The 13,415-nt window shown below is 47.9% G+C and overlaps 1 protein-coding gene across 3 annotated transcripts in view; it reads left to right on the top strand.

Annotated features, from left to right (window-relative positions):
* Nucleotides 1-3,659: 3,659 nt before the first annotated feature.
* Nucleotides 3,660-13,415, top strand: part of ULK1 (unc-51 like autophagy activating kinase 1) — a 115,558-nt gene continuing 105,802 nt past the window's right edge. For 2 of the 3 annotated variants that reach the window (XM_073557031.1, XM_073557029.1), the window contains exons 1-3: nucleotides 3,660-4,261; nucleotides 7,907-7,999; nucleotides 8,072-8,113. In XM_073557031.1, coding sequence (XP_073413132.1) covers nucleotides 4,172-4,261; nucleotides 7,907-7,999; nucleotides 8,072-8,113 — 225 coding nt within the window. In that variant the 5' untranslated portion in view covers nucleotides 3,660-4,171. The remainder of the gene's footprint in view (nucleotides 4,262-7,906; nucleotides 8,000-8,071; nucleotides 8,114-13,415) is intronic. The other variant, XM_073557030.1, reaches the window with a different exon arrangement.

Genomic DNA, 13,415 nt, shown 5'->3' with positions numbered 1-13,415 from the left:
AGCGTACTCAGGACAAATTGGACAACAACTTTTGGGGCTCAATTTCTCCTGTTACCCTTGGGAAAATAAAAAAATTGGGGACTAAAAGATCATGTTTGTGGAAAAAATACGAATTTTTTATTTTCACGCCCGGGCGGTATAAACTTCTGTGAAGCACTGGGGGGTTCAAAGTGCTCACCACACATCTAGATAAGTTCCTTAGGGGGTCTAGTTTCCAAAATGGTGTCATTTGTGGGGGGTTTCCACTGTTTTGGTACATCTGGGGTTTTCCAATCGCGACATGATGTCCGATCTCAATTCCAGCCAAAAACGTCAAATGGCGCTGCTTCCCTTCCGAGCCCAAATAGTGGTTTACCCCCACATGTGGGGTATCAGCATACTCAGGACAAATTGCACAATAACTTTTAGGGCCCTGTTACCCTTGGGAAAATAAAAATTGGGGTGAAAAGATCATTTTTGTGGAAAAAATATGATTTTTTAATTGTACCGCTGTACGTTATAAACTTCTGTAAAGCCCTTGTGGGTTCAAAGTTTTCACCACATATCTAGATAAGTTCCTTGGGGGGTCTAGTTTCCAAAATGGGGTCACTTGTAGGGGGTTTCCACTGTTTAGGTACATCAGGGACTCTCCAAACGTGACATGGCGTCCGATCTGAATTCCAGCCAATTTTGCATTGAAAAAGTCAAACGGCGCTCCTTCCATTCTGAGCTCTGCCATGCGCCGAAACAGTCGTTCCCCACCACAAATCAGGTATCAGCGTACTCAGGACAAATTGCACAATAACTTTTGCAGTCCAATTTCTCCTGTTACCCTTGGTAAAATAAAAAAAATTGAACCTGAAGTATTTTTTTTGTGAAAAAAAGTTAGATGTTCATTTCTTTTTAAATATTCAAAAAAATTCCTGTGACGCACCTAATGGGTTAATAAACTTCTTGAATGTGGTTTTGAGGACCTTAAGAGGTGCAGTTTTTAGAATGGTGTCACTTTTGGGTATTTTCTATCATATAGACCCCTCAAAGTGGCTTCAAATGTGATGTGGTCCTAAAAATAAAATGGTGTTGTAAAAATGAGAAATCTCTGGTCAACTTTTAACCCTTATAACTTCCTAACAAAAAAAAATTTTGGTTCCAAAATTGTGCTGATGTAAAGTAAACATGTGGGAAATGTTAGTTATCAAGTTTTTTGTGTGCCGTATCTCTGTGATTTAAGGGCATAAAAATTCAAAGTTGGAAAATTGCGAAATTTTCTAAATTTTTGCCAAATTTCCATTTTTTTCACAAATAAACGCAAGTTATTTGAATGAAATTTTACCACTAACATGAAGTACAATATGTCACGAGAAAACAATGTCAGAATCACCAGGATCCATGGAAGCGTTCCAGAGTTATGACCTCATAAAGGTACAGTGGTCAGAATTGTAAAAATTGGCCCGGTCATGAACGTGCAAACCATGGGGGTGAAGGGGTTAAAAGATGCTAAAAAGAATGAATTCATGCCCTGCAATATAAAAGTGATGTGCTTAGCCATCTTGGTCTTCATTTACCTGTTTCAGGATGTGAAATCTGTGAAGCAGCCTGAAATATAATATGTAATACGCCGGATATGTGATACACTGAGCATGTCATACGCCAGGAACGTCATACACTGGGCATGTGATACACGGGGTATGTGATACATCGGGCACATGATACGCTGGGAATGTGATACACCAGGCATGTAATACGCCGGGCATGTGATAAACTGGGAATGTGGTACACCGGGTGTGTGATACGCAGGGTATGTGATAGGCCAGTAATCTGATATGCTAGTCATGTGATATGCTGGGCATATGATACACCAGGCACATAATACGCTGGGAATGTGATACGCTGGGCAGATAATACGCACGGTATGTGATAGGCCAAGCAAGTGATACGAAGGGCACGATAGCCCAGAAATGTGATACGCTGGGCACATGATATATGGGGCATGTGAAACACCAGTCACGTAATACGCTGAACATGTGATACGCTGGGCACGTGATAGGCCATATGCACAGACTCTGAGGGACATATCTGTGGTCCATGCGTAACAAGTCCAGACCACGCCGCTCATGGGACAAAGGACCACAGGCCACTCGGGCAGGCGCCATCGACCACGCCGCTCATGGGACAAGGGACCACAGGCCACTCGGGCAGGCGCCATCGACCACGCCGCTCATGGGACAAGGGCCCACCGGCCACTCGGGCAGGCGCCATCGACCACGCCTCTCATAGGACAAGGGACCACAGGCCACTCGGGCAGGCGCCATCGACCACGCCTCTCATGGGACAAGGGACCACAGGCCACTCGGGCAGGCGCCATCGACCACGCCTCTCATGAGACAAGGGACCACAGGCCACTCGGGCAGGCGCCATCGACCACGCCGCTCATGGGACAAGGGACCACAGGCCACTCGGGCAGGCGCCATCGACCACGCCTCTCATGGGACAAGGGACCACAGGCCACTGGGGCAGGCGCCATCGACCACGCCGCTCATGGGACAAGGGACCACAGGCCAATCGGGCAGGCGCCATCGACCACGCCTCTCATGGGACAAGGGACCACAGGCCACCCGGGCAGGCGCCATCGACCACGCCTCTCATGGGACAAGGGACCACAGGCCACTCGGGCAGGCGCCATCGACCACGCCTCTCATGAGACAAGGGACCACAGGCCACTCGGGCAGGCGCCATCGACCACGCCTCTCATGGGACAAGGGACCACAGGCCACTGGGGCAGGCGCCATCGACCACGCCGCTCATGGGACAAGGGACCACAGGCCACTCGGGCAGGCGCCATCGACCACGCCTCTCATGGGACAAGGGACCACAGGCCACTGGGGCAGGCGCCATCGACCACGCCGCTCATGGGACAAGGGACCACAGGCCACTCGGGAAGGCGCCATCGACCACGCCTCTCATGGGACAAGGGACCACAGGCCACTGGGGCAGGCGCCATCGACCACGCCGCTCATGGGACAAGGGACCACAGGCCACTGGGGCAGGCGCCATCGACCACGCCGCTCATGGGACAAGGGACCACAGGCCACTGGGGCAGGCGCCATCGACCACGCCGCTCATGGGACAAGGGACCACAGGCCACTCGGGCATGCGCCATCGACCACGCCTCTCATGAGACAAGGGACCACAGGCCACTCGGGCAGGCGCCATCGACCACGCCTCTCATGGGACAAGGGACCACAGGCCACTGGGGCAGGCGCCATCGACCACGCCGCTCATGGGACAAGGGACCACAGGCCACTCAGGCATGTGTCATCGTGACCCAGTAATCCATGGAAAAGCTTTCACTGCCGACACCAGGGAACTTCTGGCCTTTCGGGAGGACTGACCGAAATTTGCAAAAACTAATAGAAAATCCTCTGATTTACCACATACAATTTAAGGGCCTGATCAGATACAACCATCGCCATGACTGCCTGGGCCCGAACTGTGAGAACACACCATGCTTTCTGTGCTGTTTCTGCGTTTTCCCTCGCTCCCGATGAGCGTGCATAGTGCTGGAGGCCATCCCCGCCCCCACCACAGTCCGCACCGCCACTTAGTCAACAATCACCACACAGAACAACAAAGAGCGGATAGACGCGCATGCTCAGTAGGAGGCAGTCGCTGGCGGAGTCAGTGCGCAGGCGCAGGTCCTTCATCTGCCGGAGGACTGCGCTGTGCAATCGGCTGCGGCCCTTATTGTCAGTCCCTGCTGTCCAGCAGCAGCTCCTCCTCACAAGTGTCCGCTCCGGCCTGTACACAAAGCCTCGTCTTCTATTGGCTCTGGTGAACGATCTTGGTGGCATCAGCGCGCGATATATCACCATGGCACTAGTGATCGGGTGCCAGAGAGGGGGCCCTGACCTCCTCCTCTTCTAGGGGAGCTGTCACCCCTTCCATCCAAGCTGCATTTTCCTCCTCTGCTACCCACTAACATGCAGCAGGGAGGACCGGAGTGCTGGGAGCAGCGGCCCATGCAAGTGACCCCCCGGAGCCTGATCCTCAGCAGCAGGGAGGTGGACAGGAGAGCAGCCCTCCTCTTCCAGCTGGCCTTCAGCTCTTGATTTGCTCCCTCTTCCTTCTACCCATCAATCCTAAATCCCTCCTCACCACATCGCACTATTGTCGGCCGATCCAGGGATTTACAATGGAGTCGGTTGGGAAGTTTGAGTTCAGTAGGAAAGATCTGATCGGCCATGGAGCTTTTGCTGTTGTGTTCAAAGGCAGGCACAAAGAGGTAATGTACGTTACAGCCACAGAGGTTGGCACGATCTGATTGCTCTAGTGGAGCCTTTGTCTCAGGGGATGGTGGCCGATCTCTGTCTCAGGGGATGGTGGCCGATCTCTGTCTCAGGGGATGGTGGCCGATCTCTGTCTCAGGGGATGGTGGCCGATCTCTGTCTCAGGGGATGGTGGCCGATCTCTGTCTCAGGGGATGGTGGCCGATCTCTGTAGATTGTCTCTGGGGATGGTGGCCGATCTCTGTCTCAGGGGATGGTGGCCGATCTCTGTCTCAGGGGATGGTGGCCGATCTCTGTCTCGGGATGGTGGCCGATCTCTGTCTCAGGGGATGGTGGCCGATCTCTGTAGATTGTCTCTGGGGATGGTGGCCGATCTCTGTGTAGATTGGCAGATAACACAATATATACTTTTTATAGGATTGTTTCAATGATAATGGTAAGCAGCCAATAATGTAAGGGTCTGTACCGTGAAATACTGGGCAAATTGTTTCTGAGCAGTGACCTGGTGGCAGTGGGGGATGTGTGATGAGCTGGTGTCATGGAGGCTTCTCACTTCTGTGTGATCAATTGCTTTAGAGGAACAGCACAAACCTGTGTGATAGGGATATTACCATGTGTGACAGGGATCTGATAAAGCTATGAACATGTGTGATAGGGATATGCTCCTAGCACATGACCTGCGCCCATGGGACCCAGCGCTGCAATTTAATAGGGACATTTGTATAATAAAACTGGCTAAGATTAGATCTATTCTTGGAAGCTCTGCATGGGGCAGAAATTAAATCCGTCCCATAGAGTTTGGACCACCATCAATTCCCCACCATCTCACAAGAAGTCTGAATTAATAAATAATTCTGGGCTGGGCAAGTCTGGGCAAGGACCTGTTCAGGAACAATGGTACCCCAGTGTATACTCTATAGTACACTGGATCAGAGCTAGTGGTACCCCAGTATGTACTCTATAATAGACTGGATCGTACCCCAGTATATACTGCACACTACACGGGATCAGAGCTAGTGGTAACCCAGTATATATGGTACACTACAAAGGATTGGTTCTTGGAGTACCCCTATACTTTACACTATTCAGGTTCAGTGCTAGTGGTACCCCAGTATATACTGTATACTACATTGGCTGAGTGCTTGAGGTACCCCAATACTGTACACTCCACAGGATCAGTGCTGGTGATATACTGTACACTACACAGGATCAGTGCTGGTGATATACTGTACACTACACAGGTCAGTGCTTGAGGTACCCCAATACTGTACACTCCACAGGATCAGTGCTGGTGATATACTGTACACTACACAGGATCAGTGCTGGTGATATACTGTACACTACACAGGTCAGTGCTTGAGGTACCCCAATACGGTACACTCCACAGGATCAGTGCTGGTGATATACTGTACACTACACAGGATCAGTGCTGGTGATATACTGTACACTACACAGGTCAGTGCTTGAGGTACCCCAATACTGTACACTCCACAGGATCAGTGCTGGTGATATACTGTACACTACACAGGATCAGTGCTGGTGATATACTGTACACTACACAGGATCAGTGCTTGAGGTACCCCAATACTGTACACTCCACAGGATCAGTGCTGGTGATATACTGTACACTACACAGGAACAGCGCTGGTGATATACTGTACACTACACAGGTCAGTGCTTGAGGTACCCCAATACTGTACACTCCACAGGATCAGTGCTGGTGATATACTGTACACTACACAGGTCAGTGCTTGGGGTACCCCAATACTGTACACTCCACAGGATCAGTGCTGGTGATATACTGTACACTCCACAGGATCAGTGCTGGTGCTATACTGTACACTGCACAGGATCAGTGCTGGTGATATACTGTACACTACACAGGTCAGTGCTTGGGGTACCCCAATACTGTACACTACACAGGATCAGTGCTGGTGCTATACTGTACACTACACAGGATCAGTGCTGGTGCTATACTGTACACTACACAGGATCAGTGCTGGTGATATACTGTACACTACACAGGTCAGTGCTTGAGGTACCCCAATACTGTACACTCCACAGGATCAGTGCTGGTAATATACTGTACACTCCACAGGATCAGTGCTGGTGATATACTGTACACTACATAGGATCAGTGCTGGTGATATACTGTACACTACACAGGTCAGTGCTTGGGGTACCCCAATACTGTACACTACACAGGATCAGTGCTGGTGATATACTGTACACTACACAGGATCAGTGCTGGTGATATACTGTACACTACACAGGATCAGTGCTGGTGATATACTGTACACTACACAGGATCAGTGCTGGTGCTATACTGTACACTACACAGGATCAGTGCTGGTGCTATACTGTACACTACACAGGATCAGTGCTGGTGATATACTGTACACTACACAGGATCAGTGCTGGTGCTATACTGTACACTCCACAGGATCAGTGCTGGTGATATACTGTACACTACACAGGATCAGTGCTGGTGCTATACTGTACACTCCACAGGATCAGTGCTGGTGATATACTGTACACTACACAGGATCAGTGCTGGTGCTATACTGTACACTACACAGGATCAGTGCTGGTGCTATACTGTACACTACACAGGATCAGTGCTGGTGATATACTGTACACTACACAGGATCAGTGCTGGTGATATACTGTACACTACACAGGATCAGTGCTGGTGATATACTGTACACTACACAGGATCAGTGCTGGTGATATACTGTACACTACACAGGATCAGTGCTGGTGCTATACTGTACACTACACAAGATCAGTGCTGGTGATATACTGTACACTACACAGGATCAGTGCTGGTGCTATACTGTACACTACACAGGATCAGTGCTGGTGATATACTGTACACTACACAGGATCAGTGCTGGTGATATACTGTACACTACACAGGCCAGTGCTGGTGCTATACTGTACACTACACAGGATCAGTGCTTGTGATATACTGTACACTACACAGGATCAGTGCTGGTGATATACTGTACACTACACAGGATCAGTGCTGGTGCTATACTGTACACTACACAAGATCAGTGCTGGTGATATACTGTACAGTACACAGGATCAGTGCTGGTGCTATACTGTACACTACACAGGATCAGTGCTGGTGATATACTGTACACTACACAGGATCAGTGCTGGTGATATACTGTACACTACACAGGCCAGTGCTGGTGCTATACTGTACACTACACAGGATCAGTGCTTGTGATATACTGTACACTACACAGGATCAGTGCTGGTGCTATACTGTACACTACACAGGATCAGTGCTGGTGATATACTGTACACTACACAGGCCAGTGCTGGTGCTATACTGTACACTACACAGGATCAGTGCTTGTGATATACTGTACACTACACAGGATCAGTGCTGGTGCTATACTGTACACTACACAGGATCAGTGCTGGTGCTATACTGTACACTCCACAGGGCCCCTATCACTCTGGAGGATCAGTGTGGTGCTTGTGGCACCTCCAGTATAAACTGTCCACTATACCATAGTGCCCCCTCCCAGTGTGGCCTGCAGGTTGGCAGCCCCTCTGCAGGGTCTCTTCCTGTCCTGTAGTGCTGCCCCCATGCGATACTGATGGGTCTTGTGTTCCGCTTTCAGAAGCAGGACTTGGAGGTGGCCGTGAAATGCATCAATAAGAAGAACCTGGCCAAGTCCCAGACTCTATTAGGGAAGGAGATCAAGATACTGAAGGTGAGCGCAGCCCTGTGCGGTTTCTGTGCGGTCTCTGTGCGGCTTGCTGTAACCATGCTCTTCTCATTGCAGGAGCTGAAACATGAAAACATTGTGGCCTTGTACGATTTCCAGGTAAGAGATAATACCGCTGCTAACCCTGCGTGCTGTGTGTAACGTCACACAACGGGACTGTGGCCTCTGCGTCTCAGGCTGCTGTAAAACTACAATTCCCAGCATGCCCGTGCAGCGGCAGGTTCGCTGCGAGTGTTCCCGGTGTGCAGCGCTCCCTCCCGGCACAGCCTCGGCCGCGGCTCTGCCGGCTCCTGCTTCCCTGTCACGTGGCCGCCTCCTTGTTTGTTGACATTTCTGCTTATTGAATTCTCATTGGTCCCGCGATTAATTACGTCACGGAATTCTAAGAAAACCTCGCCCAGCTGTCAGGCTGAGCAGAGCCTCTCGGGAGTTGTAGTTGGTTACAGCCGTTGTACGCTCTTCTGATGTGACGTGGAAACTACGACTCCCATGTAGCCGTGCGCGATGTAAACACATTTTCTTGCTTTGGCATCCGTCCTAGTTAGATTATTTGAAGAGGGTACAGTTTGTGTACTGTGTCCCAGGCGAAGGGTGGCAGGGAGGAGAAGTGCTCAGTCATTGTACGAGGAGGCAGCCATCATTATTTGGACAATCGCTCTGAGATCTTAGATTGTAATTATTGACATTTTACAAGACGGGAGGAATATGTGTGACAGTGTGTGATCTGACCCTGTGCTGTCACCTTGTGCTGTCAGGATGCCTGTCATTAAAGGGACTAGGAAGTCTGGGTGAACAGGTCCTTTAGGGTTGATGAAGGCAGAGTGTTCACACCTGCAATCTTCTTAGCTAGGATTGGTGACGCTTTTCGAAACCAGTACAATTTGTGGTCCAAGAGCCTCGGACCATCAGTCCCATGTCAGTAACATCTATGCATACACCACCCGTGCCCACCTGCCCCCACTGACTGCAGCAGCCCACAGGACGAGGACCGTCCGCTGAGTACAGGCTGCTGCCGGAAGCCTATAGCCACTGGGGGGGATGGGTACGCTGAATTACTGATGGCTCCTGATCCCCAACTAGAAGTCATAGCCGATGCCGGGCCTGGAGATCCTACAGTGACGTAGATATTATCTCAGCTATAGGGAGTTGTGCTTTAAGGACCCTCGGTGTGCTGGCACCAGGGATGCGGCTGCCGGTCTGAGATTTCCTTGCTGGCTAGTTTGCGCATTTTCCTGCTTCCAGTAATAGATCTGTGGTCGGGCTTAGCTCATAAAGCAATTTCCTGTTAGTTACGCTTGGTTTTAGAGGTGGCCGGTCACCAAACAATTCACCACCGCTGCACAATAGATCTCTTCAAGGAATTGTCCACCTCTGAACAACTCCAGTGTAAGGTCCTATTGTGTGGGCCTACAGGTGGTGGGGGCTTATGATCTCTGGGAAACCTGAGAGTGCAGCTTGTCTTATGTGACAGGACTAAGGTGAGCTGCGTCTAGATGTAGACTTGTGCAAATGTCCATGCCCTTCCTCCATGTTTATCTTTTGGGATTCTTCTGCCCAGAAGATAGCCTATATCAGGACACGGGCCATCCACATACAAGTTTAAAGCAATATAACAATTAAAAAGGATCTATTTTTGACCAAAGGGTGTCCTATCTCCGCTAACCTTTGCTTCTGATTGTTAGGTTGTCTGATCCTTTGTTTCTTCACATGCTGTCTCATGCATTTCATTCAGACGCCTATACCTTTATGTACTTTGGATCTTTTTTTAATGCTAAGTAAAACATCTAGGGCAGATCTAGATTATAAGTAGTAAATATTAGTCCATTGAACTCCAGCAGAGAAACTCAATGTCCCCTGAGGCCTCCTTCATCTCCATGTCTGCACCATGGAAAAACAAAGTGATCCTTGTTCCAGTGATCCTGGCTACTGTCTGCCACCTTCATCTCCTGGCATCTGCACCCAGAAGGGCTGGTGGCACATATAAAGGTACCGCAGTGCGTGCTATATGAGTGTCAGCCACCCTGCCAGGCACAGCGGGAATCACACAACCATCTGACGTGTTTGGGGTGTCCCAATTCTCCTCCCAGGGCAGAAGAATTAGCTTTCAACATGTCATGTTTTGTTTTTGGGGGATACAAGTTGTTGCCACAAGTGTTTGGGAGTTACTCAATTCCATGTCCTCACAGAGAACACTGGTATGCTCAGTCGAGCCGAGAATGCATGTGTATGGGGCACTCATAAGATATATCTGTCAGCTAAACTTTAGTTCTTCTGACAGCTACGTAAGGTGTTGACATTTCTATATAATGTGAATTACCGTGCTTAATCTCCCTACCAGAATGAAAATCCGTCATTGTCCCCCCACCGCCAGTATGAAATGGCCACATACACATTAGACTAAAGATGTCTGAACTCACCAATTATAGCATGGTCATCTAATGTACAGTGGGTACGGAAAGTATTCAGACCCCTTTAAATTTTTCTGTTTTTTTTTTCATTGCAGCCATGTCGTAAATTAATAGAAGTTCATTTTTCTTCTCATTAATGTACACTCTGCACCCCATCTTGACTGAAAAAAAGAGAAATGTAGAAATTTTTGCAAATTTATTAAATACGAAAAACCGAAATATTACATGGTCATAAGTATTCAGACCCTTTGCTGATACACTCATATTTAAGTCTCATGTCCATTTCCTTGTGATCCTCCTTGAGATGGTTCTACTCCTTCATTGGAGTCCAGCTATGCTTAACTAAACTGATAGGACTTGATTTGTAAAGGCACACACCTGTCTATATTAGACCTCACAGCTCACAGTGCATGTCAGACCAAATGAGAATCATGAGATCATAGGAACTGGCCAAGGAGCTCAGAAACAGAATTGTGGCAAGGCTTAGTTCTGGCCAAGGTTACAAAAGAATTTCTGCAGTACTCAAGGTTCCTAAGAGCACAGTGGCCTCCATAATCCTTAAATGGAAGATGTTTGGGACCACCAGAAGTCTTCCTAGACCTGGCCGTCCAGCCAAACTGAGCAATCATGGGAGAAGAGCCTTGGTGAGAGAGGTAAAGAAGAACCCCAAGATCACTGTGGCTGAGCTCCACAGATGAAGTAGAAAGATGGGAGAAAGTTCCACAAAGTCAACTATCACTTCAGCCCTCCTCCAGTCTGGCCTTTATGACAGAGTGGCCCGACGGAAGCCTCTCCTCAGTGCAAGACATATGAAAGCCCGCATAGTGTTTGCTGAAAAAACACGTGAAGGACTCCCAGACTATGAGAAATAAGATTCTCTGGTCTGATGAGATGAAGATAGAACTTTTTGGTGATAATTGTAAGCAGTATGTATGGAGAAAACCAGGCACTGCTCATCATCTGCCCAATCCAATCCCAATAGTGAAACATGATGGTGGAAGCATCATGCTATGGGGGTCTTTTTCAGCTGCAGGGACAGGACGACTGGTTGCCATTGAAGGAAACATGAATGCGGCCAAGTATAGAGATATCCTGGATGAAAACTTCTTCCAGAGTGCTCTGGACCTCGGACTTGGTCGAAGGTTCACCTTCCAACAAGACAATAACCCTAAGCACACAGCTCAAATACCAAAGGAGTGGCTTCAGAACAACTCTGTGACCATTCATGACTGGCCCAGCCAGAGCCCTGACCTAAACCCAATTGAGCATCTCTGGGAAGACCTGAAAATGGCTGTCCATCAACATTCACCATCCAACCTGATGGAACTGGAGAGGATCTGCAAGGAAGAATGGCAGAGGATCCGCAAATCCAGGTGTGAAAAACTTGTTGCATCATTCCCAAGAAGACTCATGGCTGTACTAGCTCAAACGGGTGCTTCTACTCAATACTGAGAAAAGGGTCTGAATACTTATGACCATGTGATATTTCAGTTTTTCTTTTTTAATAAATATGCAAACATTTCTACATTTGTTTTTTTTTCAGTCAAGATGGGGTGCAGAGTGTACATTAATGAGAAAAAAATGCACTTTTTTGAATTTACCAAATGGCTGCAATGAAACAAAGAGTGGAAAATTTAAAGGGGTCTAAATACTTTCCTTACCTACTGTATACAGGCTATATGTATGTGTATAGGGGAGTAGGGAGGTATACAGGCTGTATGTACAGTAAGTGTATGGGGGAGTAGGTAGGCATACAGGCTGTGTGTATGTGTATGGGAGAGTAGATAGGTATACAAGCTGTATGAATGTGTGGGGGGGGAGTAGGTAGGTATATAGGCTATATATGTTTATGGGGGAGTAGATAAGTATACAGGCTATATATGTGTATGGGGGAATAGGTAGGTATACAGGCTGTATGTATGGGGGATTAGGTAGGTATACTGGCTGTATGTATGGGGAGTAGATAACTATACAGGCTGTATGTATGGGCGAGTAGGTAGGTATACCGGCTGTACGGGGGAGTAGGTAGGTATACAGGCTGTATGTTTCAGCTACTATCTAATCTGTATTTGTCCAATATATGTAAAGAATATTGTATTAGGAGAATAGAGCTGTGTTTTTCTTGGCATTAGGGCTCATTAGTAACAAAGGAAGTGATGTTAGACCTCAGCTATGGTAGAATGGCCATCACCTTGGCACTTGTTTGATGCATAATGTGCCTTGGACCTGCTTTCTTATGTAATAAATGCCAAATGTTACATCAGGCCTTCGGTGACATGAGGACGGGCATGTGAATAACGTCATTAGTCATCTCAGGGCGTTCTTGCTTTCTTTAGAGTTTTTAGAGTGAATCACTAATAATGGCCAGGAACACTTTGCCAGGCAGTGAGCACGTTTAGCTGGAGCCGACGTAATTGTGTATTTGCCTCCAGGAGATTGTGTGAATGCCATGCACCATCATGACAGCAAATGTCGGCTTTCTCAGCTTTACTCCGACTGCAGCATTTGAACATTGAACATTGTCTTACATTTCTAGAAGAGCATTGAAGAAGTCATGTTTCTAGCTCTGGCTGGTCACCCAGTAGTCACCCAGTATACAGTTATATCTCAGCTACTAGTGATATATTTATCGAGGACCTTTGTATGTTGGAATTTTCGTAGCAAAATGAGGTTATATATCATTGAAGACACTATATGAAAGAGAAAAATCCTGTAAATCATAGTAACATAAGCTAAACCACGGGATGGAATAAATTGTCTACTGATATTCTGCCGTGCTTGATGTTGATGTGTATTGGGCGCCATACAGATGATGTTAGGGAAGATAAAACTGGGTCATTTGGAATTCCCTGATTCTTTTGTTCTTTGTGATATAAGCTGCCACCAGAACTCTCTGGCAGCTGCATTCTTCTTTCTTCCCTTTGAAAACACGTGACCGATTGACTGAGTTGAATGTTCATGTGTAGTGTAAATTGGAAGAGATAGCTGTTGGC

Source organism: Dendrobates tinctorius, unplaced genomic scaffold, assembly GCF_039654945.1.
Source record: "Dendrobates tinctorius isolate UK_male_01 unplaced genomic scaffold, ASM3965494v1 ptg000243l, whole genome shotgun sequence".
Lineage (NCBI taxonomy): Eukaryota > Metazoa > Chordata > Amphibia > Anura > Dendrobatidae > Dendrobates > Dendrobates tinctorius.
This window is presented reverse-complemented; position numbering and strand designations above follow the sequence as displayed.